Source organism: Colletotrichum fioriniae, assembly GCF_027942845.1.
Source record: "Colletotrichum fioriniae strain IMI 355084 chromosome Unknown scaffold_19, whole genome shotgun sequence".
NCBI classification, from domain to species: Eukaryota; Fungi; Ascomycota; class Sordariomycetes; order Glomerellales; family Glomerellaceae; genus Colletotrichum; species Colletotrichum fioriniae.
The window spans coordinates 380,516-407,432 of record NW_027076855.1 but is presented as its reverse complement, the minus strand read 5'-3'; the positions used below and the strand labels follow the sequence as shown (position 1 = coordinate 407,432).

Below are 26,917 nucleotides of genomic sequence, written 5' to 3'. Positions count from 1 at the left end.
TAAATAGTTATCTATCTTATTTATATATAATTATCCGTTTTATTTTTTTTATAAGCGTCCGTTTTTTATTTTATTATATAATTGTAGTTACGTAACTTATTTATAGTTTTTTTATCCCGAGAGGAGTTATTTTAAGTTCGTTCTTTTTTATATATATAGTATAGTAGCTACTGTAGGTCTTATGGGGCGGCCCCTAGCTTTGTTATGTTTATTAGGTTATAATATTTAAATATAAAAAAATATATAAAAAAATAGTTATATAAAATAAAAAAATACTAAAAAAGTAATAAAACGCCCCTGGGAGCCTAAGTTTTTAATTTATAAACGTAATTTATAATTAAGGAATATAAAATTATTTTAATAACCCCGTTAAGTCGTTATAAAAAAATTATTTATTTAAAAAAAGTAAGCGTATATTTATTTAAAAAAAGACTTTAATATAGGTACTACGTTTATAAAAATATAAATACTAATAAGAGTATTAATTCTAATTTAAATATTATTAATTTTTATATATAAAATAATTAATACCTTTTCTTTTTTAATAAGCTTTTTTAACTAGGCCTTAAGTATAAAAGAGCGCTTATAAATACTTCTTTTATTAAAACCTTATTTATATAAACTACTTTGTCCTTAACTTTATTTAATAACTTATTAGCTATTAGGGCCTTATATAATACTATTATTACGTAAATTAAATCTTAAAAATAATTAATAATTAATTTAAAATAATAAGTATATATAAAAAACTAATTTTTTATAAGGTTTTTATTAAATTTTTTTTTACTTACTTAAAATATAAAAACTTCTTACTTAGCTCATGTATATATTTCTAAAAAAAAGTATAATTAGACTTTTTTATTAGCTTAATAATACGTATATTTATTATTAATACTTAAACTTAAAAAATACTACCCCTCTATTTATTTATTAAGGGCGTTTTTAATATAACCTAAGTATTTAATACTAAATAATAATAATACCTATTTAAAAAATCCCTTAGTATTAAGAATACTAAAGAAGTATATTATTAAAAATTAAAATTATAAATAATAACGTTAAAAAAAAATATTATATTTATAAAAAAACTACTTTATACTTACTAAGAGGAGTAAAAAGAGGGCTTTAAATTACTTTTACTTTTATTTATTTCTTAAATAGTCTTTTTTTTAATTAAAAAAACTATTATTTATAAATAAAAACGTTAATAAATTTAAAAATAAAATTATAATATAATACTATTACTTAGCTAACTAGAATCTAATATAAAAAAAATATTACTTATTTATAAGTAAATCGTTATCATAAATAAGAGAGCTGCTACTCTTTTTTAAAAATTATTTTAAAATACTTAGTTTTATATATTATAATAATACGAGCGCGCTTTTTAACCTTAGTATATTTAAATATTTATTTTAAATAATATTATTAATTACGATTCTTATTTTTATTAATAAGTACGCGCGTAAACGTAGGTATAAAAATAAAAAATAAAAATATATATATATAGTTAATATATAAATATAAGTTAAAAAAAAAGAAAAAGTTAAAATAATAAGCGGCTATAAAGAATTTATTTATTTATTTATTTTAAATTATAAGCTAATTATTTAATTAATAAGAGGCCGCCCCTCGGTCCTACTTATTATTAATAAAAAAGCTTTAAAATTATTTATAATAATAAATACGGCTAATAAACTATTACTTATTTACCCTATACCTATAACTTAGTATATAATATAATTTACTTTATAATTCCTTTTATAAATAAATTTTTATATAATATTATTTAAATTTATATATTTAGTAATACTTTTTTATAATAATATAAATAATTTAATACGCTTTTTTTAAATAAAGATTTATTTAAGGGGGTATATTATAATAGTTTTAACTATTTATAGCCTTATTATATATTACGTAACCTCGGTTATATAATTACTTAAGGTCTATACTCGCTTATACTTTCTATTTTAGGGCGAACTTCGTGCCCATTTCTTACTTTTAATAAATAACCGTTCTTTATATTTAATGTCGATGCCCCTATTTGTGACTATACGACACAGTATTAGTCGGGATTGACTCCAAGATTCAATTAGAGTAGGAGTCATGCTAGGTCACTCGACAAACTATTGAGGTGTTAATTGTGGAATTGTGACAAAATATCAGGCACCTAAGGAAAGTGAATGTTGGTGTAGTATGTCTCCCAAGAGAACCAATCGAATGTCGCATCAAATGGTTTCCTATGACCACGCAAACCGGCTGTGGATTAAGGTTCAGGGTTGCTGCTTGCAGATCCGAGATTCTGTCGCGATTCAAGTCCCAGAGGTAGCCCAGATGTGAACGTGTCAGCCGGCAGCTAGTTCAGGAAGTCCTCAATGTCTAGCCCGTCGTCAAATTCAACTTGACTATTTGTTGGGGGCAATGAGATATCTAGGGTGTTGTTGATCACTGTTTGCCTTTAGCGCACCCAACCCGGAGAAAACACGATGTCCGTGAGTAAAGCGAAGGTTCGACTAAGTAAACCAGTAGCTCAACTCAGCTTGGATGCTGGGTGGGAACATGGCTGGTGGCACCTGACACTATGGAGCGCTACAAGATGAAGGTGAACACTAGACCTCTTCGCCCCTTGAGTTCGTGTTCTGCCGGAATTAAAGCAAACCCACTGCTCCTTCTAGCACCACTCAGACTCAGATCCTTCGCAATCCAATGTAAATCTATCAACCAAGCCATATCGAAGTCATTCACCAGTAAACACTAGCTGGAATCCAAGTATCAAGGCGACGTATCACCAAACACGAGAAGGACGTCATGTACCGAAGATATGGCCCACATTTCAGCTTCCATCGCAAGAATTGGTGCTGGACCCTGCGGTCTGATGTTCACCCGCTTACTGGAGAAGAACAATATCAACTTTAGCCAGGCTGTCGAGTTTCAGCAAGAAGGACTCTTTTCAGGAAGCAAGTGAGCCCGTGTTAGATATGTGCCGTGCTGGAAAATTGTTCAACGGCTGTCTGTAGTTTGGGGCTTGAGTCGACGAATTGGAGGTTACCTCCAGTAGACAAAATAACTTCTCCGCTCTTCTTTTAACGCTGCTAGGCGCTGCTGCTAGTGATCTCAATTCTCTTCAAACCTTACCCCCAACAGTAGACTTTGAAAGAGCCGGGCACCGGTCCTCGCACGAATCGTCACAAAATATTCTGCGTTAGTCGTAAATACTCAGAAATTGACTAAAATCAAACTGAACGCATATTGACAGCTTTCAAAGCTCCCAACGGTAAGCGGAGACGGTATCTAGAACAAGACTGCGTGAAACAATTGTGGCGTTGACAAGGGGGCATGGATTGTTCGGCCGAAATCTATCCGGGACTGGCAACGACCCTCAATAATCGATCAAAAGGATGAACATGGATTACGGATTGATGGAATGCCCGTCGGACAGATAGTTACCCGATACTTGTCTTGAACTGATGTATATAAGGACCGAGCATCCAAATCTGAAATTCGCCCAATAGATAATTTTCCCTCTATATTTAGCTTAGTTTAACTTCATTCAACTTTCGGAGGACTAGTAGTTATCATGACTATCATTGTCGTCGCAGGAGGAACTCGCGGGATCGGCCGAGCAATTGCTGAGGCTATCAATCGCAAGGGCGGTTACTACGTCAAGATACTGAGCAGATCTGTAAGCTTTTACTACCATAAGCCAAGCCCGGGGTATGGGTTAGATGCTAATCTGATTTAGGCCAATCCGGCCCTTCAAGAGGAGACGGGAATTGAGGTCATTCCAGTTGACTACAGCAGCGTCTCAGTGTTGACAAAGGTCTTCGACGACAATGAAATCCACACAATAATCTCAACCCTGTTCGTGACTTCAGATGGCTCTCCTCAGGTGAACATGATACGTGCCGCCGAAGCCTGCGTCCATACGAGGAGGTTTGTTCCAAGCGTGTGGGGAATTCCCTACTCTAGAGAGTAAGCGATATATAACTCTTTCGTGCTCGCTATCACTCCTCCAACAGAAATCCCGATCTTGCAGACAGCATGTCTGACAAGGGTCTTTTAGTCAAGTAACTGAGAGGCAGATGACTATTGGTCAATCGAAGCTCGATGCGGTGGAAGCCCTCGAAAACTCCTCTCTGGAGTACACCTTGTATTACGTGGGCTACTTCCTAGATTTCTGGGGATACCCACGCGTGCAAACATACCAGGTACAAAATATTATCGTGGTCGACATCGAGAACAACAGGGCCGTCATTCCTGGCAAAGGTGACACCCCCGTTACCTTCACGCATACCTTAGATGTTGCGGAATTTGTGGCAGCAAGCTTAGAGCTCCCCAAGTGGGAAAAGGAGAGTTATGTTATCGGCGAGAATGTGACGTGGAACGAATTTCTGCGAATTGCGGAAGAAGTCAAAGGTAAATAAACCAACAAACAATCACGCTTTAACATAATCGTCTAGAATTTGCTCACACACTCTTTGTACTTTAGGCGTCAAGTTTGAGGTTACCCATGACGATATCGACTTTCTCAAATCTGGCAAGATCACCGAGTTACCTTCGCACCCGTCCCTGTACAGTGTGATGCCAAAATATCAACTTCAGGCACTTTTCGCCACCTTTGGTATCTGGTTTGAAGAAGGACTGTATCATCTTGAGCCCGAGACAACTCTCAATCAGTTGTTTCCAGGTATCAAGGCGCGAACTGTGAAAGAAGTCATCCAGGCTGGGTGGGGTCAGAAGAACTGAGGACGGCAGAGACTGCAAGGGCTTATCTTGTCTTGCTTCATACTTCTACTGAGTGGACCAATGAACATGAAGCTTTTCAGAACTTCAAAAGTGGACACTTGATAATGTGCGAGAGTCGTGACTACTCTATCAAAGTTTAAGGATCTGCTCGCCTAAATCTTTAACTATAAGGCCTTGTGAAGTTTGATTGGACGTCAATGAAGGATGAATCGTGAAGCATCTTATTCCCAAGCTTGCTTCCCTCATTCCATGCCACTGAAGGGCCAGTCCTGAGGAACATAGAGATTAGTGATACAGCCGAGACGCGGATCAATTTTCTACCATTTGGGTGATTAGTGATCACCAGGAGGTTCTGGCCGAGTGGAGCCAACCACGGACGATTTGCGAACGAGAGGAAGGAAGTGCATAACAGCGTCACGGGCCGGAAAAAAGGTCGATATGGGATGAATCGTTGTAAATAATCTATGAGAATTTGAGAGTCAAGTTTCAGCAGCAGCTTTGGATTCAAAGTATTCGACAGGAAAGACAACTTTATCATCTCAGAATGTGATCGTACAATACACGATGTTCAGTACTATCGAGCTACGTTATTCGTTCTCCGTGACCACACAAACCACAAGAGTCCCCAAATCCACTCAGTTCAACTATTCCCGCTTATACCTTCTTCGAACCCTCCGGAAAACCAATCTCGACATGTTTAACGCCATCCTTTCCAATGATTGTTGTCGTATCCATCGTAGGTCCGTCAAAAAGAAGAGCAATCTCTTCCAAAGAAGGGCCCTTAGTCTCTGGGTAAACAAACCACAAGACGACAATCTCGATAAGAACCCAAGGGATAAAGATAGTGTAGAATTTCCATGCCAATTTGTCAAGACCAATGGGGACAACGTAGGTCGAAATGAGGGAGAAGCATGTGGAGAACAGCTGGAAACAAGCTGTACCGCGCATACGGAGGCTGTAAGGAAGAATCTCGGTGATGTACAATACCAAGTTGCCGTTGAGACCCAGGTTGTAAGCGGGAGAGAAGAGGTAGAGGAACGCGACGACTGCCCCACCAGCGGCCTTATTCGACTCGTTGTTTGCAAAGACGGCACTGCCAGCCGTGATGCAAATCAGGCAGACAAAGATGGCGAACAGAGAGCTGAGGAACAGTGTTTTGCGACCAAGCTTGCCAGGTAGTGTCGCAAAGTACAGCGCAGAAAGCCAAGAAAGGATCTGTTGAGTGGCGTTGATAAGCGTCTGTTCCATAGAGGACTTAAGCCCGACGGAAGATAGAATGCTGCTCAAGTAATACGAAACAAAGGCGTTGCCACTCATTTGAGCTATGCACGAAGTCCAGAGGATTATAAACAGTCGCTTGCGGTTTCCAGGTGTCCTGATAAGCTCGAGGTAATTCTGAATCCAGCTGCCCCGGTCGATCGTACGTTCGTATGCAAGAGTGCTCTGAATTTCTTCGTACTCGAACTGGACAAGAGAATCATGCTCGTCGCCTTCAGCATGGTACTTGGCTAAGAAAGCCAACGTTTCCTCGTTGCGATCCTTGGAAGCGAGCCAACGAGGGCTCTCCGGAACGAAATACAAACCCAGAAGCTGAATGACAGATGGAAGCCCCTGAATGGCCGATGGGATACGCCACGACCATGTTGAGTCAATGCGGAAGCTCGCAAAGGTTGTCCATGCCGCCACAATGGCACCGAGAGAATATGAGGTGTTGAATAACGCGGTTGCGGTGGCTCTGTGTGCCGGGTGCGCAATCTCTGTGATCAATGGGGCGCCTGAAGCTCCAAGAAATACGGTACCGCACCCGAGGATACCACGAGCGACGACGAACATGGCGAGGTTCTGGGCCGAGGCTTGGACTGTAGAGCCGATTATGCACAGAGTTGCACCGCATGCTAGACCAATCTTACGACCAAATTTATCGCTGACGAAAGAGAGGAACGGGATAGCGCAGAGACCTCCAATGGGATAGGCAGCGTTGAAGAGACCAAGGGTGGAACCCTTGGGTTCTCCAAAGTAGTTTCGCCAGTTCTCGACCGACTGTAGACCGTTCATCATGGAGCCGTCAAAACTAGTTGTCTTTTGTAAGCATATGATGCCATCGAGGGAGCGATGCAGTGCACTCATACCCTTGGGTGAAGATGGAGAGCATTGGAAATGCAAGAAGCAGATTCAGAGTGCAAAGATTCGTGGACCTCCACCATTTCTTTGGGTCTACCGCGCCATCTGGCATAGAGGTGACGAACGGAGCTTCGACAATGCTGCCGGGTCCCATGTTGACTCTGCTGAATTATGAACGAGTTTATGAGTGTTGTAGGCCTGAAAGTGTTTGTCCGAGTTGGCGAAAGTGGCAAAAGGCTCCGGGGATGTGGTGAACGGAGGCCGATACAATTAAAGTCAGCGCTTGAACAGAATCTTATAGAAAAGCCTGACCGGCAGTTGTGGAAGCAAGCTACAAATCGTCGCGTGATGCTAAAGAATGAGCAGAATACCGACGAGGTGTTTCTCTCGGACATGCCCAGCCTAGCGCCCCTGCAAAGATTCTTGGGATCCGGGGTATGGGGTGATTCGCGGGGGACGGGGGCGTTCGGGATCCAGGCCATCGAATATCGCGACCCCGTATGGGACCGAGATGTTTGCTTAGTCTCAAACTTTTTCTTCTCCAGCTCAAAACTGGATCATTGGACTGAAACTCAGTTAAAAGAACAGGCTCGGCCGCGGAAAGCCGGAGTTGAGACTCTCAAGAATACGCGGAACGTGAAATAGGTGGAGCTCACGCGGAAAGCCGGGATCATGCATTCTTCTCATATTATCCCGCTAACTTGGCTCAACCCCACGCTAGGCTTCGGTTCTTCTCAATCCTGACTCTAGCTCGGCGATTGATGAATCATGCAGGATCACTTTGCCCTGGTTTTGGGTAATTCACCAAGCGGTGGACATGTATTGTCGCGGAACCTTGGTCACGATCTCATGAGGCTCACGGTCTGTGAGTAGACGGCAAGATGCTTGTATTCCTTAGTGTCAGTTGGTACGCTACTCTACTTTAGTTGTAAGTTGAACCTGAGATCTCGACCAAAATGCTCCTCAACACTATTCGGAAGCTTTACGCTTACTCGAATCGAATCTTCGACTGGTATGTCTTGTAGAACAACCGACAAACTCAGCTCATCACTACCGACCCCTCGGGACCATCTGATACGAGCAATACCAGGCGCCAATTTCCCACCAAGCGCCACCTTGGCGTCGAACTCGCGGTAAAGATTGAACCGAGGAGCGCAAGAGATGGCTCGCCATCCAGGCTCGAGTGGCTTGATTCCGGCAACTTCGGTCATGAATTCATAGAGGGGCACCGCGCTCCACGCATGGCAGTCGGATCTGAGCGTCACCTCATCCTCGCACCAAGTTGTGAGGTTCTGGCTCAGCTGATGCCGCCAAGGGTCCCAGAAAGAGTGGAAAGACTTGTCGTAGAGGTCTCCGCCAACTTCGGACAAGGCCCGGAGAGCGTAGAATGACATCGCCGTGGAAACTCTGGTGAACGTGACAGGTTGGTCCGATGCGGTGGAGAGCTTTGACGCACTCGGGCCATGATTGAAGCATTGTGTAAGGAGCTGTCTCGCCTCCTCACCACTAGTCGCGCCACAAAGGACAGCCCAGATCTGATTATGTTGGCTAAAATCCAGCGAATGGTCAGCTCTGGCGGCCAGTCCATCCGTGAAGACTGTTCCCACGCGGCAGTGCTTCTGCGTGGCCAAAATGATATCGTCTGCTCGTGACCTATACTCCTGGGCGAGCGCCGGTCGACCGAGGTCCTTGACAGTCTCGGCAATGGTCTTGAGCGTGTAGGCGTATAAGAAATTGGTAAATGTCTGAGTACCCGTTCTCTGGGTAGCCGGCGGTATACCCATAGGTCTCCATTGAGTTGTCCAGTCGACAAAGTCCCAATGCGTCTTGACTGACTGGCAGTCACTTGATATAAGTCCAGTTTCGGCATTTAAGCGCTGCGCAAATGACGAAAGTATACTGTCGCATACTGCCAGAAATTTTCGAGTGAAGTCTCCGTCGCCATGATTGATGAAGTGATCAGCTACCGTGCAGACCCAGAAGAGCGAGAAGTGAGGGATCACTTGAAAGACATGAGCAGGACTGCGACTTGCGATGAGCCCAATACTTGGACGATATGAATTATGGAGTTGAACGATAGCTTGCCGGGCCATTCGATCGTCCCCGGATACGGTGTACGTGAACAGACAGGAACTGCGCACATCCATGGCGTATTGAAGCTGCTCATAGAAGGGGCAGTCCTCGTAGCAGTCGTGCATACAGTTAGTCAGCGTGCGTATGCTGTTCTCCCAGAGCCGCTGATAAGTTTTCTGATGCTCATCGGTCGACGAAAGGGCGAGGGCGCTTTTGACGTCCAAAGGATAATGCACCTGATCGATGGTAATCCCGACGAGTTCTAGATCGCTCTCTAGATCTACCTCGATGTCGATGGACATGAAGCGCAAAGTGCGAAAATGAAAGGGCGAAAAGGTCTCAAACTCCACTGCATTGAGACCGTAGGCGATCTGAGAGCTGGCGTGGGCCCCTGACAAGCCGGCAAATATGTACCTGTCTTCGGGCCCAAACAGAAACTTGGTCGTGTCTCTCCTATCGCTTTTGCAGCGAACATAGGGCACATACTCCGGTTCCTCTTCATATGCCTCAGAATAACGAACTCGTAAAATTGATCCTGAGGTCTTTGGTCGTGTGAAACAGAACGCAATCATTGCTGTCAAGTGATTCTCTGCCTCAACCTCGATGTGGTGATGTGTGCCCGCGGGCAGCCGGAGCGCACTCGAACCACCTTTCAAGAAACTCCCCCAAGAGGCCTGACCAATCGAACTTTTGACGTTGTGAACAGCTGCAAGTACTTGAGAGGTGGTCTTTGGCTTTGGTATCATTCGCGGTGAGAGCACCCACGGCGGAGTGATGCCATGTGATGTTGGCAGTTCCAATTGCTTTGCCGAAACCCAGTCGAGCTCTAGCGCTTTCCTCGCGTCCACGTCTTCGTAAACGTGGAGGAAGTCGTCTTCTTTCTGGTCGATGCGAAGCACCGTGGCACAGTCTATAGCGGCTTCCCACGAGCTGTCACTGCGGACAGGCAATATGACCTCATCATTTGCCGCCAGGGGTCGAATAAAAAGTCCTGGGATTGGAAGTCGTGGGAAACTCGTGGCGTATTGCGTGGCGTGAAAGAAACGAAGGACCCTGACCGAAATATGATTCATGCCGGCCTTCAAGAATGGTTGAATATTGATCTCGTCATAGAACCAGAGATGTTCATCTCCTTTCACAGGACCCGAAAAGACGTCTTGGCCGTTGACGAATAACTTGTATCTCGTGTCCGCTGTAATCTGGATTCTCGAAGGCCCATGCGGAACTCCTTCCAGATTCAGGCTCTTGCGGAAGTGGACGATACCGCCAGCAGTATTCGCGCCATGGTCTTGCCACTCGGGATGCCAAATCCAGGGTGTGTCGAGCAGCTCGGGATCCATGGTATGAAAACGATGTGCAGTGATCTTGCTGTTGATACTTGCGGTTAAGAGTGATTATAATTTAGGGTCATCCACTGCGATCGCCGGGGCAGAGGAAGTTGAGGGAGCATGCGCTTATTTAAACCGTGAAATTAGGCATTTTATAGCAGGGTGGGGGTTCAAATACACCGTGCTATCCACCAGCTCGGTGCCCTCTTGAGCGAGCTTCCCTAACTTGATGGGACACACCATTTTCGTCCCGACACATCGCGGAAGAAGACATAATAATGCCGCCTCATGTACATAGGTAAAGAACCTTTCTGGTTACAAATTTGAAGTCACAGATCATCTCTTTTGTGCCTGGACTAAGTCTCTTTCTTATCTTCTACCCCATATGTGGCTTTTTGATGCTCAAATACCTGACCACCAGCTGGTCTTCTCAACCTTCACTGTGGCTACGAGAGGCGTCTCAATGCTGCTGGTGCCAACTAGGATATCGTATTTCCCGGCCTCCACAGCCCACTGTTTTCGCGGTTCGTCCCAAAAACTGAGAGCATATTTTTTGCTCAGGACAACTTCTACCTGAGCGGACTGCCCCGCCTTAACATGTGTCTTTGAGAATCCCTTAAGCTCCTTTCCAGGGCGCGTAATTGAGGGGTTTTTGGGCGAAACGTAGACCTGTACAACTTCGGACCCATCGACGTTTCCAGTGTTGTTCAACTCGACTCGCACCAGAATCTTCTCATCACCGTCAATGACTCCGTGAGAAACCTTGAGGCCGTCAACGCTAAAGGTCGTGTAAGACAGTCCCCATCCAAAGGGATAGAGAACAGATCTCTTGACTGCCTCGTAGTAGCGGTACCCAATAAAGACGTCCTCGCCGTAAAGAACTCGCCCTTGGTCCGATCGGTAGTTGAGGAAGGCCGGGTTGTCCTCAACTCTGACCGGGAACGACAAGGGCAACTTGCCCGAGGGGTTGACTTCTCCAAATAAGACATCTGCAATGGAGTTGCCCGTCTCGTTTCCACCGTACCACGCTTGGATGATTGCCGATACCGAACCAGCCCAAGGCATGGTCACTGGCGTCCCTGACTGGACTACGACTGTGGTGGATGGATTGGCAGCAGCAACAGCGGACACCAAGTCATCTGTTCTTCCAGGCAAATCCATGTGCGGACGGTCATGGCCTTCTTGCTCAAAATCCGCATTGAGACCGACGCAAATGACAACTTGGTCCACCGACTTTGCCAGCTCCGCTGCGCGGCGAATTTCCTCGTCTGCGTCACGGACTTCGATGCCCCCGATGCGAACGCCGCCGCCGCCAAAGGAAACCACGCCATCGGCATCTTTGACCTTAGATGCTGCGCCGCTGGCGAATTTGACCGTAATATTGTACGTTTGCCCGGCGACCAATGCCTTGGTTCCGGTTTCCTCCACGGTACCGACATTGAAGAAGCTTCCACCACCTCTTTGAACAGTCTCATTATCGATCACGAGCTCTCCGTCAATGTAGAGATTGGCAGTTCCGTGGACAGTAAGTCCGAACTCGAAATCGCCTGTCTCTTCGGCAGTGAACGAGGCCTCAATCTCTCCCCACCATAGATCTTCCGTTATATCGGGGTGGTAGTAGTCGGCAAAGTACATGTTCGTGTCAACGAGATGCAGTGTATCAACTGGTTGACGATCACTATCAGTCTCAGGTGTGGTGTAAGCCCTGAAGGTGACTCCGACCTGACCGTCTGCGGTTTTCAGTCGAGGGCCAAGAATCGGTAGCATTTTGTGAGCGTAGCACCCAACTGAGTAGACCACATCCTTTGCTTCTTCGTAGATAGCATCGAATGGCGTAACTGCGTAATAGGGTCTCAACGTAGCTGATCCTCCACCACAGTAGACGGCTGCTTTCGCGTTTGGTCCGATTACGAGTACCTGTCAAGGGTTTAGAATTTGGGAAGCCACCGAGAGCAGGCAATTGAACAACTCACGGTCTTTTCTTTCTTGAAAGGGAGGGTAGAGTTCTCATTCTTTAGCAGTACGATTGAGCCTCCCGCGATCTTTCGAAGGAGGGCTGAAGTCTCTGGAAGATCTCGGCCGTTCTCCCCCGCTCCTTCAGGAATCCCCGTCAATGCTGCACGGCGGACAGCGTTGAGAACAGCGCGGACGCGTTCATCGACGGTCTCGGGGAGCAGTCTTCTCGATGCCAGAGCGTGCTTCACCAGCTGGCCGCGCCAACGCGTAGGTCCAGGCATCTCCAGGTCAAGACCAGCCTGAATAGCTTCGATTGTGGAGTATGTGCCATACCTTTGGCAATGTAATCAGCTTGAAGCCACTCTCTCAAAGGTGGATGCTAATTACTCACCAGTCGCTCATTACCAGGCCTTCCCATTTCCATTGGTCACGCAAAATGCTCTGGAGCATACGGGCGTCTTCACTCACATGAAGCCCATTGACCTTATTGTAAGCCGTCATGAAGGACGCCGGATTCGCATCTCTCACAGCAATCTGGAAGGGCAGCAGGTAGATTTCCCGAAGAGCCCTTTCAGTGATGCGAGAATCGACAGCCATTCGCTCGTGCTCTTGGTCATTTCCCACAAAGTGCTTGATAGCAGCCTGGACTCCTGTGCTCTGAATGCCGGCGACAACTGCAGCGGCACTTTCGCCTGCGAGAACTGGATCTTCGGAGAATGATTCGAATCCTCTGCCTCCCAATGGACTTCTTTGCATGTTGACCGTGGGCCCTAGGAGAATGTGCGCCCCCTTGGCTTTCGCTTCGAGACCCATGAGCGTTCCAGCTTCTCGGAGCAGGCCAGCATCCCAAGTTGCTGCTAGACCAGTGCCGCAGGGGAAGCAAGCTGCCGGCACACCATTGAAAAATCTTGTACCTCGAACTCCATTGGGACCATCAGAGAGTCTTATGGAGGGAACTCCAAGACGGGGAACGCTCTTGGTGTGCCAGAAGTCGATACCTGTAAGTACCTTATGGTCAGCAAAGTTTCTACATCCCGTCAAGATGCCGTGAACTCATACCAGCAAGTAGGTCAATCTTCTCTTGAATGGTCAATTTCTCCAAGACATCTTCTACGTCGAAAATGGCTACTTTGCTTGGAATGTGGGAGATAGTCATGATTGAGTCTGTGAATGGTGCTGGATCTTTACTGTGTGATGTAGTTCCATACACAAATTTCTCACGAAATGACAAGGTAGGTAAGAAATAATTACCAGTTCGATTGTGTCAGGCCCTAAGTACTTCGTCATTGCGGCTTACACGCACCCTTGTGCATGGCTGTTTTTGAACACGAATTCGAAGTTCTCGTAGCATTGGTGACTAGTGTGTTCCTCCTGAATGTTTCGGCCATATTTTCCTATTCTACTTGACTCCAGGGCTGAAATGATGTTGAGTAATCTTACATTGCGGAGCGTTGATCCCCCGAAAAAGTTGATCAATTCCGGCTTTCCGCGGAACGTAGCATAAGCTCGGGCCGGTAGCAAATCCCTGATGACACCTGCAGCAGTCCTGTTTGCTTCTCTCGCATTGTGATCCTACACTCCGCGAACGTGTTGTCTATCGTTGACCATGTCTAATCCACACGCAGAAACCCGAGCCAGTTCTCGCAAGAGACCTGCGTATCCTCGGAAACGAGCTGTGCAGGCCTGTTTGACATGTCGTCAGCGACGGACAAAGTGCGACAACGAAAAGCCAGCCTGCAATTCTTGCAAGAAGCTGGGGATAGATTGCGTCTACCATGAATTCGAAAAAGCTAGGTGTGTGTTCTTTCTGTCCTCTTGATACTCTCCCTTCCTGGCTTTTTTGCCCCGTCCATAATCTGTCTTGCATGCATATCTTCTCCCTACATTTCATCCGAGCCAACAGAATCATGATTGCAGCTTCGATGCAGCCAGTCTCGCCATCTTACGAAGATTGGATGAACTGGAAAGTGTGGTGAAAGGCAGCCGCCCGCTCCCTGCAGCTCCTCAGCCGTGCTTGGACTTTGCTTCATCCCTTGCTTCGTCGCCATTTCCAACCACCGATATCGATTGGATCAACTCCTTCGAGGTCCGCTACGTCAACCGCGATGTAATCCTCAACTGGCCAGTCTGGAAAGCTGCCGATGTACACTGTCTATCACACGATTCGCCTGCGGCCGTCTCTCCAGGAATCGACTCGTTGTCACGCCCTCTTCTCGTATCAGACGTAGACGTCCAGGACGCCTCCAGACTCCTCGGCATTTTCTTATCTGTTTACCACATATTCAACCCAGTCTTGGATATACCGGCGATTGAAGAACATGTCAAGAGCACGTCTCTCAATGGGTTCGGATGGGATGCTGGGTCATGTCTTGTCGTAAGCCGTTCTTCGTCATTCCCAACCCCTTCCCTTCATGAACCGATGCCTGACAGAATTGTAGCTGCTCGTGCTAGCCCTAGCAACGACCGTGAACCATGAAACCGTCCCTACACATTCCTCGCTGTCCGTTCGGCAAAATGAACACTTTAACCGTGCCGAAGCGTTCTTTGGTGCTGCGCAAAGGCGGATGGGTTTGCTGCTATCCAATAGCGGCATTGCAGAAGCCCAATGCTTCTTCTTAGCCGGCGTGTATCTGATGACTACGATGCGGCCAGCTGATGCCTGGAAAATGTTCACGCGGGCGTTGTCGAGCTGCCATACTTTTCAACTGTCTTGTCGCGACGCCAGCCCTGGAGCTATACGCTTGCAGCAGACCATCCATTGGGCATGCTTCAAGTCTGAGCTGTGAGTTCTCTTACTTTTGCTTCTAACCCATCTACTAAAGGAAAAGTATATGTGCTAAGTATGGAATAGCGAGGTGCGTTTGGAGTTAGGAATCATCAAGACGAGTGCGTGGGATCTACGCTATCCAGATCTCTTTCCTGACCCTCCCGAGTCCATACAGTCTCAAGGGGAGCCTGCCTGGTATTTCTACCTAGCCGAAATCGCACTCAGGCGACTTAATAACCGCATACTATCGGCAACATGTTTGAATGATCAGAATGCGGGCAACGTCGCCGATAAGGTGGCGATGACTCTAGAGTTCGAGCGGCAAGCTCACAGCTGGTAAGCTTTTGTGTTCCGACCTTGATGCCTCTTGAAAAATTAACACGGCGTCTCTGCTCCGTAGGGCCAGGTCTCTTCCCCCAAGTCTCCGGCCAGCGATAGAGGATTCCAGCGACGTGACTTTCGACCTCGACGAGAACGGGCAGCTGAGATTCATTCTCAGTGGCCATTTGATAGACTGCCTGGAGTTAATGTACTGGCCATTTATCTACGCCGCTGTGCATGGCCGACTCGGGGACGACAGAGACTCCCATATGCTGGCTTCGCGAGGCCTCGACTTTTGCGTGCGAAGGATAAAGATCAACAAGACAGGATTCTTCCATCGACATCATGGGACTTGGTTGATGCTACAGTCATGCACACGGAGCGCGCTCGTGTTGATTGCTGCGGCGTATGGGGGATTGCATGACAAACTTCCACACGACTGGAAATCTAGTGTTGAGGACGTAGTGAGCCTCTTGAAATACTGGGTTGATGAAGTACCTGACTTCAGAAGGATGATTGAGATCCTCGCTAGTTACGAGTAGCAAATCTGGTAATCCGCCATAGCCTTGTGAACAAGCACACGTTGAGAATTGTCCAGCTTAAGACTCGCCCGTGTATCATCCCTGTGATCTACCGATGCAGGCTTCCAGCCCTCTGTCTAGCAACTCCATGCTTGCCTTCGCTGGCTCTCCTCTCAAGTCCCCAATCTTCCTCACGAGAACCTTCAGGTAGACTAGGCTTGCCTCCCAAACTTGCCAGCACCATCTTGTTGGTAGCTGTGAAGTCGTCCATTATCTGTAACTCCTTCCGAGAAAACCATCTTGGTACTAGCAAGACTCTCATCGGGATTAGCAAGATGATGAGGACTGGAAAGCCGATTGCACCAAGCGTATGGGAGACGGCAACACAAGCTACTACAGCTATGAACTGCAGGGCTATGTATAACCAAACCTTTCGGCGGCGAACTTGGAGCAGTAATTCATCACGTTGTATGAAACGTGCTTCTGCTTGAAGGAAGAGGAACTTCTGAAGGATGCTGTTCGATTCAATTGAGCCCCACTGGAACATTTTATCAGTTGTTAGTCAACAACTCAATTGTAAAAAGGACGGAATTGATCGCTTACGCCGACAACAAAGAAAACGCCGGCAAAGACAGCAGCTGGCATGGTATGAATTACCACCAGAAGGGGACCTGTCATGGTGCCTATCAGAGCGAGGCCCATCAACAAGTGGGAAATCCTCTGCTCCACTACTTGTGTAGCAACCACCACAGGTCGTCTGATTTCTGTATCTTCTCCTTCAGAAGTCGGTATGATCTTAAGTTTCGTCTCGTAGACTGTCAAGGAATCGGTATGGACTGGGGCTTGAGGCACGAGGCCATTAGGCATCGGCAAGCCTAAGATACCTGCGACGAACGTCGTGCAGCCGAGCAGGAAGAAGTCCCAGTGGAAGCCTCCTGGTTTCTTCAAGGGGTATTGGCGTGCTTGAGCGGTAATACTGCTGACGTTCTAAGGGAAAATTTAGCCACTCCTTCTAGATGTACACGTATGCTAAAGGTACAACTCTTACATAATCGTAATAGAAAAGAAGCATCACTAGAAACCCAAAAGGCATAGCGACAAAAACCCACTTTGCATCAAGATTCCAAAAGTCGATTACCCAGCCTCTAGGCTGCGTCGGCTTGAAGGCGTCAACAATAGGAACCCTCATGATATGCGTGTCTTTGAGAGTTCCAGGGATGTGCGAGAAACCAACTCAAAAGATGGTGGCGAACTGAGGGAACTGTTAGTTTCTATTCCTGGCCATCGACAGCAAGTAGTAATCTCACCACGTAGGCGTAGTCAGCGAGGATCCCTCGGTAGGCAGACTTCCAAAGAGTGCTAGAGCCCATCTTCTCTAAAGTATAGACGGTGCCGAAGTATAGAATCGCAATCATACAAGCCAAGTAACCCGCAGCGCTGCCTTCGGCATCGAACTCGTTGATCAGTTCTTCCACACCCTTGACTATTCCGTTGTCAGCAAGACGTTCTTTAACTATTCGGTCAAGTCTAGCCCACGGACTGATGTAGATGATGCCGACGTATAACCCAAATGCCTCGCTAGAAAAGTCGGTAACGTATCGCATGTAGTCGCACGCGTTGAATACGGCGACGAGCCAGTGAAAAATTGCTGCCCAGATCCCCGTCCAAGCCATGAACTGTGGATAAATGGAAACGTTGTAGAGTTCGATGATGTCGTAGATTGTGAAGTTGAAGAGTGAGATCAAACCGGTGACGCCCACGATTGTTAAAGGTTGGGCGCTGAGGATGCTGAAGACGATGGCAGCGAGCGCCGACGAGAAAAGGGCTTCGTTAATACCAAAGAATTGTCCTGTTCGTCGATACATGTCGAGTGTGTAGGCTATTGCAGGGAGGAGACTAAAGCCATATCACTTCGTTGTCAGCATACCTAAGGTAAGGGGGCAATAGTTGAACTGCAGTGCTGCTGAATATGATTACTGACTTGACAAAATACATGCGGATAGTACTGGCCACCGTACGGTACGTCCACGCGTCAACAATGTCGCTCCAGTAGTATGGAAGGCGTCTTCTGATGTCGTGGTAGATTCCACGGCCTGGGCGGAAGATTCTCCATCGCCTCCAGCCTCTTTGGTCATCGTAGGTGTACGACGCGTCTGTCTTCTCCCTCTGTAATCGCATTTCGCTGGAAGTGCTGGACTCTGGGTTGTCAGGCATAATGTTGAGATAGCTGCGAAAGCGAGGAATATTGCTTTAAGAAAAGGGGTAGGTGCGTAAAGAAATAAGAATGAGATGGAAACAGAAACTTCTGGATGATGACCTGAACTTCGGACCAAGCGAGACTAAGTGTGGCCATGTTATATGAACGACCTCTTGGTACGGAAACTGGGGAATAAATGACCCCCTAGTTCCCGCCGATTACCTGGGGCGACTTGTTTTGATGGGGGCAAATTATGGAATTAGAGAGAGATCGGAAGGTAGGCTCTTGGCCGGCCGGTCTCGCTTCAATACGTCACGTAGACAGCACTGTAACCATATACTGGAGAGTCTGCTGCCACCATGTACCTGTTAGATGCCTTCTCAGTGCGAGTGGGATGTTGAATCGCTCCTTGGCACGGTTCTTTTTCATCAACGGAAGCTGAATGACCCGAAGAAGAGAGTGCCCGCAACAGCATCTCGTGAGTCTAAAGCTAATATCGTGGCTTCAATTCAATATACGACTGCATGTTGTTAACAGGAGGTTATACATATTGAGCGAGTCTTTTCTTCAGTGCAGATCCAGCGTCATGATAGTTGATATGGCCCTCACGACCTCGCCTCGATTGCCGCGCCATAGCCGTCCATGGTCCACCAAACACTAAGCTGCCGACAGCCAATGTTCCATCAGGCACTAGCCTAACAAGGTTAGTGCGGAGGTTTACGGCGACGTTCGGCGGAAAATTCTGCCCAGGCAGATAATTCCAGGCAAATCGCGCTCGTCCCTCGCTCCGATGGTCCCCCGTTCTGTGGACTCACTCACCTCCCACACTATTTCTCTCCGCACGACAGAGCCGCTCTTGATTCAGAGATCACAGTTTCTTTGCTTCGGAGTGCCATGGTACCCCTCAAATTTCCAGCCCTTCGTATACATAGACAGGCTTATTTGAAAATCACCATAAGGATGCCTCTTGAGCTTGTGCAAAGACACGTCGGACTCTGAAGATTTGCGTAAGCACAAATACCAACGCGTGTTATCTCAATCCTATTGTTTATACATTTTGTGGTCGCTATCATTGGTTCAGCAACAGGAATCACTTCGCACGTCCAGGTAATGATGATCTTATCTGTCATCTCTCAAAACTTGATTGTCTATCCAGACTACCTACATGTATCCAAGCAGGCATCGGAGTAGACGGGTCGATTGTGCTGGACGAGATCCTCCACCCCCGTACACTTGCATCGAATAGGTCTATAGAACAATCTATCTACGCCGGCTTTGCCCGAAAACCATCGCAAGAAATGCAATCACTCTATAGATAGTTCCAATGCCAACCAAAACTCCCATGTTGCGCCATAGCCAGTTCAAATGGAAACCAGTCGCCGCTGCAGCAGAATCGACATCATACAAATAACCAAAGGGCGAGACTAGCTGACCAAAGTAGATTTCTGCCAGCCAGACACCAGGTGAAGCGCGCCAAAGCCACTCCAAGTGCCACTCCTTGACCTTGGCCAGTGGGGGAGCAGCTCCAGACAAGATTGCAACGATGAGACTAATCATTGTCGCAAACAGGGGAGCATCTTCTCGTCTGACAAGCATGCTGATGATACTGGCCAGCCCATAGATGCAGTAAAAGTAGAAGAAATTAGTGAGAAAGGCAAGCCCCCAGTTGATCACCGGTACCGTGAGAATGAACAAGAATGTCGTGAAATGGAGACAGCCCAAGAGCATACGGGGGAGGACAGAGACGACCTTTGCAAGGAAGTATGCTAGCCTGTTGTGTCCCGCTTCGGCTTCCCTCCGATGCACGAGCAGTTCCTCCGAGAAAGTCTTGACACCAGGCGCACCAGACACTAGACCCACAGCAATGGAGACCAATAGAGCAAGTTCAGGGGCCGACTTGAAGTCCACAGCAGTTGACAAGATTGAGTACGGCTCTTTGAAAGTGCCTGTGAACAAGATGCCCTTTTTTGAATGCTCGGCAAGGCCCAGGAGAAATCCAGCGAGCGCCGCGAGACCCATCTCGGCCCAAAAAGCTGCTTTGGTGCGGTACTGCTGAAGCATGGCCCGACGAAGGCAGAGCCATGTTTGTTTGTACAGCGGCGCACCGCGATGCTTGATGGCGGCGTACATGCCGTTGTTGCTCATGATGGAGGAAGCATGTCGCTCCTTGTGCGTGAGGGCCTGGCGGTGATCTGACCACTTCGAAATGAGCGATTCTTTGGAGATCTCCCCCATTTGCTTGTAGTCGCGACCGTTTCCAGTGATGATATCGGTGATGTCGTATAGTCACAAATAGGGGCATCGACGTTAAATGTAGAGAACGGTTATCTATTGAAAGTAGGAAATGGGCACGAGGTTCGCCCTGAAATAGAGAGTGTAAGCGAGTGTGGACCTCGGGTGATTATGTAACCGAGGTCACGTGACATGCGGTGAGGCCATGGATGGTTGAAGCCATCACGACACACCCCCCCAGACGAATCCTCGTCTGGAAGAAGCGCGCCGAACCATCCGCATCGTCATAAAAAGTGCTACTAAACGCGTAAATCTAAACAATACCGTATAAGAATCTATTTACAAAAGGAATTACAAAGTGAATCGCGCTGCGCGCTGAGTTGTGGGCGTAGGGTAGATGGGCAGTAGTTTGCCAGCCGTGTTCGTTGCCATGGGTGATCTCGAGGCTCCTCTGTTGACAGTAGGCAGGACCGAGGGGCGGCCTCTCATTGGCCGAATAATCAGCCTACGGTCTGAGGCAGGTAGGTAAGTGAATTCCTTGCGGCCGCCCACTGCTTTGACTTTCCTTTCCTTCTTCAACCCATATCCACATACCAACCGTACGTATATACCCTCACTTTTCGCTTCCGCGCCCGCGTTCGCGCGCGTGCCCGTCGGCAGAAGTAGGAATCGCAGCTAATAATGTCGTTTGAGATAGATGCCCAAACGTACCAGGGCTGAAAAGCGCGCTCGCACCGCCGCAGCGCGCGAGGCCAAGCGCCTCAAGACGACTTCGGGGGAGAGCGGCGGCTCCCCCACCCACGACGACGATCCGCCTACGGGTAAGTGATACCTTCCTCGTGTTGGACTCCGGTCGGCCAAGCGATAGCATCGTGCCGTGACTTTGCTTTCAGACTTGCTGACGTTCCTATCCATAGGCGACGGCCTTCCGGCCGAAGAAGAGACCACCCAGGAGGTGGGTGGAGGTGAGGGTGGTTCAGAGCCCCCTCCCTCGCTCCCTCCTGGCGGGCGTGAGGCGGTTCCCCGTGAGTACAATATCCTTTCCTCGACGTCGTCGTTTACAATTCTGATTCTTAATAGCGTACCCCTCCGGCACCCCTGGTGCCGAGGGACTTCTCGAGCGGGTGCCACCGCCGTTCGGTGCCGAATGCTTGGGCTGCATCAAAAGCGCCCTTAGTGGACGAACGGAGGGGTGGTGCCTCCCAGGCTCAAGCGCTGGCAGCAAATGTGCGCGTTGTCAGGCCGGCAAGAAGTCCGGCTGCGCTCCCCTCCAGGGGCGTACGCGCGAGCTAGGCAAGAAGTTCCTGCGCCTCAAGCGGGCGAAGAAGGAGAATCCGGCGGAGACCCCGCAGAAAGTCAGTCTCTACACGTGCTCGTCGTTCTAAATCAATTGCTAACTATCTCCAGGACCTGACTCGCGTAACGGCGGCGTTGCGTGAGGCCCTGGCGGCCGACGGGCTGCTGGGTGAGGTCAAGGACGAGGTGGCTCGTGTAGACGAGGCTTCGGCAAGAGAGGCGTCTATGGGCGCTCTCTCTGTGCTCGAGGCCCAGTTGAAAGAGCCTGTTGAGGAAGAGAAGGTGCCGGCTGCCTCGCGTGCGAAGGCTGACGGTATCCGGATCGGAATCGACACCCTCGTTGGCATTCATGTCCCCGCGGACGTGGTACCCGCGTTGAAGTCCCTTCTGGACGAATACGCGCTTGCCCTCTCAGGCAAGTAATCCTTTCGTGGCGACCCGACGGGGTCGCCGGAACAACTTTATGCTCCTGGCCATGGGCCACGTTTATAAATTGAAAACCCGGGCCCCCCGGGGCGTTCTGCTGCCTCCCCAGTGTTCCCTCGTTCTGTGTGACCATTCCTCGTGTGTCCCTCATGTTCAAGAGCGATACGAAGTATTCGAACTTCGCTCGTGAGAGGCTCTTTGTGAGACCGTCGGCTGGCATCTCATTTATTGGCATATAGACCACTTCAAATGAGCCTTTTGAGTGCTCTTGACGTAGCCACATGTTCTAGATATCGACGTGGCGAAGGCGAGTTGAGATACGTTCCCCTTCCTCCACTACAAGCCTTATTGTCTAACGATTATCACAGTGAACCTTCCAGACGTCCCCGAGTTCAAGCGATATATCGCTGAAAAGGCGTTTCAAAGCGAGTGTCTCCTTAGCAGTGTGTTCTAAGCTAAGTAGTTCGGCCTCAGTCGTCGAAGTCGTTACCGTGTTCTACCTTGCGGCTTTCCACTGAACGAGTCCGCCGAAAAGAGAGATTATGTATCCCTGAGAGGATTTTCGGGTCTCTTCGTCGTCTGCAAACGAAGCGTCGCCTGCGATCATCAATACCTGCCCACCCCCCGAGATGCCGAAGCATATGGCGAGGTAGCGAGTATGGAAAAGGTATCGTATAACTTGATCTACGGCAGAATAGTGCTGACGAGACGGGTTCGTGAGGAACCGAGATAGCAAAGCGCATGCGAAAGCGACGTCGGGTCGTATCATTATTGCTGTATACAGGATTGACCCTATCTTTTCTTGGAACGACTTGGTTTCGGCCGGCGATGCGACTCCTGGGTTCTTTTCAATTAGTACGGTCGGCAGCGGCGTTACTGGTGCTTTTGCGTCGACGAGATCGAACTTCTTAGCAACTCTCTCGATATACTGGTCATGGGCGAGATAGATCTTTCGGTTCGGTCGATCTCGGACGACTCTGATACCCAGATACCACGAAACTGGTCCCTAGTCCTTCAACTCATACTTCCTCTTGAGCCCCTCGGTTACCCGACCGGCCTCGTAGACGTGGTCCTTATGGAACAACACGAGGATGTCGTCTACGTAGAAGAGAACCAGGACCCTTTTATCTTGAGTTTGAAATAGACATGGGTCCTCGTTCGTGGGCATAAGCCCGAGGGATCTCAGAGTCGCCGAGAGTTCTTCGTACCAGAGCAGAGGAGCGTCACGGGCACCGTAGAGGGCTCGTTCGAGTTCGACACACTTACCCGGCTGCTTGAAGCCGTCTGGGAGCTCACATATGATAGGAGGGTCGCCTGGTTTCCGTACTACGTTCAGAAACGCATTTACAACATCGTACTGGTGGACTTCCAAATCGAATTGGGCAGCGACAGCCATCGCTACTCTAAAAGTCCTGGCGGCGAGAGTAGCTGCGTACGTCTTTTCTAAGGGGTGTCGCTCTTAGAGGTCGCCCCTGACGCATATTCTCGCCTTGCAGCGATCGAGGTAATGGTCCTCATTAAACTTATAATTGAACACCCATTTGAGCGGTATTGGCTTCTTTTGGACCGTCGCTCGGCTAATGACTTTCCAGGTGTTCATTTCCTCCAGCTTCTTGATTTCTATACGAGCAGCCTCAACAAAGTGGGTTTTGAGGGGCTCGGGCATTTTGAGGACGTCTTTCCACATCCTAGGAGGGGAAATGAGGTTATCCGCATATATCCTATCGCTAGGAAGTGCGGTCGGCGGAACGTGCTTCGTTCCGCTAATTGCGGCATGAACGCAGTAATGGAGCGTTCGATGCCCCTGGGTCGCTTCGTTAATCGCTTTCTACTGATCAGGCATGTACGTATTAAAGAAAGCGTCCCAGTCTCGTTCTATACGAAGCGAGAACGAGTACTGCCCGAATCGCTCCCTGTGACTCGGGTCTTGAGCGACTACCTCCGGCGACTGATTTCTCAGTCTCCGGCTTCGTCTAGTATACCCATCATCCTCACGGCCATCGGAATCGGCCGCTTCGGAATCTCCGGCTGGGTCGTTCACCTCTCCTGCTTCTCGACGTGGGCTCGTCGGCTGGATGGGATCATCGGGGGTCTAGTCGGGCAGAAGAGTCCTCCTCGTGGGAGTTCGAAGGAGTCACTTCTTCTGTCTGTACGTATATTACGTCCTCAACCCTCTCTGCAAGAGGGTCGGCTTCCCCCTGCGGCCTCGTTCACAACCTCGGTCGGCTGCGCGAGGGCCGGGCCTAGTTCCGGACTCTGGAAGTCGGGAGTTAGCTCGGGGGTGAGCAGCCACCCGCTTCGTCCGCTCGAAAGCAAGCTAGACTTTTCCACGGTCTGGTTTACTTCCTGCGGAGCGAGCGTAGGTGGTGATGGGTGCTCTTGGTCTATTATCAGCGAGGCCTCTTCCTCATCTACGACTCCGAGCAACTGAAGCTCAGGATCGATGGTCGTGAGCGGCTGTTGGATTTCATCCGCCACGGACCTTGATTCGGGCAGTCGAATTGCGGCCTTCGCGTCGTTCTTCAAGTAGAAAACGGTCTCGTCGAACGTCACATTACGTGTAATAATAACCTCTGAAAGCGAGGGGATCCAGATCCTGTACATGTTGTGGGCGTTCGTCACGTATCCCACGAGGTATCCGATATGCCCCCTCTGCTCCACCTTGAAGCGTCTCTTGTCGATTCCTTTCTCACGGTCCCTCTTCAGAGGGTACGCCCGGCAGCCGTATGCGTACGTCCACCCCCAATGGGGACGTAGATCGCGGGCGAGCCTCGGCGTGTTTATCGGTTGCCACCACCTAAAGTAGTGGCTAAACCAGACTTCCTCGATTTGAACTAGCGAGAGCCAGTTGGTACGTTGCCTAGGGCTAATGTCGTATAAGTAGGCTGCTGCTAACACAGCTTCTACCCATAGGTCGTTCGGCAGCCCGGCTGCAGACATCATACTGATCGCCTTGCTTATGATTTCCTGGCCGGCTCGCTCCCCACCTCCATTTGGCTCTTTCGTGTACGGAGGGGTAGTCTCTAGTTCGATTCCGAGCTCCTTCACCCAGGTTTAGAAGCGAGTCTCGCCGTTAATTGCGATTACTGCACGTTCTACGTCTTGCCGGATCTTGCAAATGGCAAGACCTTTCTGGGTGCGTACCCATCGCTCGAACAGGTATAAGACCCTGAATACCATGTCGTGGGTCTTCATGACTCTTGGGAAAACGAAGATCCTGCCCGAGTACTCGTCCTTAATTAGCATAAGCCACTTGCTTCGTTCGTATGCAGGTAGGTAGTCAAAGAGGTCCCAGGCGATCCTGAAATACGGCCTAGTTACTCTTCGTTCTGAGGTGCGTCTTGAGATGACCTGTTTCGCATAGGTGGTCGCACAGTATTGGCATTCTAGGCGACTTGGTCCCTTGATCCTCACCCCCCGAGCGGCTAGCACGAGTTTCTCGAGTGCTGCTGGCGCGAGATGTCAGACCGAAGGTGCCAGAGCCACGCCGAATCTGTTCGTTCGCCCCTCAGTTGATACGAGGGACGAGGTGTATGCTGACCACGGGTAGAAATCACGTTTACCAGCGAAGAGAGACTTCTGGGCAGTGAATAGGACGAATAGGGCTTGTATTCCAGGAAGACTAAGTTGACCTTCCTAACGAGCTGCTTTACTACGACGTTCTTAGACGGGTCGCCGAAGCGAAGAGTACAGTCAAAACCAGAGTACCAGATACCCATCTTCCGAAGCAGGGCTTCCGACACGACGTTAACGTGGAAATTCTCAACGAAGCCGACATTGTGAAGGGTTAAGTCTTCGGTTCTGGGTCCCTTCGCTCCTATGAGGACGTTTCGGATAATCCTCGTCCCGCGAGCGAGTATAGGGTAGGACGCCGTCCCAGAATCCACATTCTCGGTCCCATCGCACTGTCGGATTGATCCGGGTTCCAGAAGCGACTGGTCATTGACGAGGTGGACTGCGCCGCAGTTATCCATAACCGTACATTTAGAAAGGAGGTGTGGGCCCGTGAAAGGGATAGAGAAGACGGCAGGATTAGCGTTCTTGCTATCTATCGTGTTTAACTCTGGTAGCAGAGCAACATCGATAATTATGGCCACGACATTCGAGGGGTAAGACGCTTTGGAATCCTACTTCTTTGCCGACTTTCCCGGTTTACCTGGCCTTCTACCTCTTCCTCGGTTATTATTGTTAGATCTACTGGGGGCTCTCGCTCGTATCCATCCTTTCCGGGCGAGGTCGGCGCGAAGATCGGTGTATTTATCAGTGTTCAGGCGGGTAATTATCCTGCTGACTTCGGTTCCGTCTAGCTGAATGTGTTCCCACTTCGTCTTTCCAACAAGGGCGAACTCCACCTTCGCGCACTCAATTGGTTTCCAGCGGTGGGTCCCTTCGCAAGGGCAGTTCGTGGACGAGTCAGGTCTTGCCTCGCTCTGCTCAGGGGAGTCTGAACGACCCGCCAGTGTTGCGAAAATTACAAGGTTTCGTCCACGACTTTTGCCGTACACCGCCTCCTCGTGTAGGAGGTCGTCGAATATCTCGGCGTAATGGCCCATATCGGGCACCACCTCGCCCCTTCGCTCCATTTTCACAATATCAGTGAGCTCCTGGTTGGACCAGTTTGGAGCGAAGCGGCGAGCGGTCGCGTAGAGGAAGGATTTGGAAGCGAGAGTCCCCTGGACCTCGGGTAGCTGGAGCTGTACCGCACGGCAGTAGGCTGAATGGAAATCCTTAATCCAAGTGGTGGGATTAACGTTGGAGTTTGCTCTGCTCATGACCGCATTGAATTCCTCTCGGGCGATTGTAAGCGAACTTGAGTCGCTCGGGGCGTACTTTCGCTTAAGAACTCTGATTATCGCACGAAGTGAGCAGTCGGGCGAATCGATAAGTTCTTCCTTCGCGTTCTCCAGGATGTCCTGGACGACGGAGTTGG

The 26,917-nt window shown here is 48.7% G+C and overlaps 6 protein-coding genes across 6 annotated transcripts; 1 reads left to right on the top strand and 5 right to left on the bottom strand.

Moving 5' to 3' along the window:
* Positions 1 to 3,580: 3,580 nt before the first annotated feature.
* Positions 3,581 to 4,749, top strand: N0V96_011841 (uncharacterized protein; the record flags this gene model as incomplete). The annotated part of the gene is made up of 4 exons (XM_065759416.1): positions 3,581 to 3,685; positions 3,746 to 3,864; positions 4,067 to 4,419; positions 4,493 to 4,749. 4 exons carry the CDS (start codon positions 3,581 to 3,583, stop codon positions 4,747 to 4,749), a joined length of 834 nt encoding a protein of 277 aa, XP_065611980.1.
* Positions 4,750 to 5,403: 654 nt separating this feature from the next.
* N0V96_011840 (uncharacterized protein) lies at positions 5,404 to 6,975 on the bottom strand (the record flags this gene model as incomplete). Its single annotated transcript, XM_065759415.1, has 2 exons — positions 5,404 to 6,820; positions 6,968 to 6,975. The coding sequence occupies 2 exons, from the start codon at positions 6,973 to 6,975 to the stop codon at positions 5,404 to 5,406; spliced, it is 1,425 nt and encodes a 474-aa protein (XP_065611979.1).
* An 812-nt stretch (positions 6,976 to 7,787) lies between these two features.
* Positions 7,788 to 10,283, bottom strand: N0V96_011839 (uncharacterized protein; the record flags this gene model as incomplete). Its single annotated transcript, XM_065759414.1, has 1 exon — positions 7,788 to 10,283. One exon carries the CDS (start codon positions 10,281 to 10,283, stop codon positions 7,788 to 7,790), a length of 2,496 nt encoding a protein of 831 aa, XP_065611978.1.
* Positions 10,284 to 10,673: 390 nt separating this feature from the next.
* Positions 10,674 to 13,040, bottom strand: BGL1_2 (beta-glucosidase; the record flags this gene model as incomplete). Its single annotated transcript, XM_053192613.2, has 3 exons — positions 10,674 to 12,188; positions 12,245 to 12,560; positions 12,619 to 13,040. The coding sequence occupies 3 exons, from the start codon at positions 13,038 to 13,040 to the stop codon at positions 10,674 to 10,676; spliced, it is 2,253 nt and encodes a 750-aa protein (XP_053049970.2).
* Positions 13,041 to 17,107: 4,067 nt separating this feature from the next.
* Positions 17,108 to 17,701, bottom strand: N0V96_011837 (uncharacterized protein; the record flags this gene model as incomplete). The annotated part of the gene is made up of 1 exon (XM_053192614.2): positions 17,108 to 17,701. One exon carries the CDS (start codon positions 17,699 to 17,701, stop codon positions 17,108 to 17,110), a length of 594 nt encoding a protein of 197 aa, XP_053049971.2.
* A 1,592-nt stretch (positions 17,702 to 19,293) lies between these two features.
* On the bottom strand, positions 19,294 to 20,268 carry N0V96_011836 (uncharacterized protein; the record flags this gene model as incomplete). Its single annotated transcript, XM_065759413.1, has 1 exon — positions 19,294 to 20,268. The coding sequence occupies one exon, from the start codon at positions 20,266 to 20,268 to the stop codon at positions 19,294 to 19,296; it is 975 nt and encodes a 324-aa protein (XP_065611977.1).
* Positions 20,269 to 26,917: the final 6,649 nt, after the last annotated feature.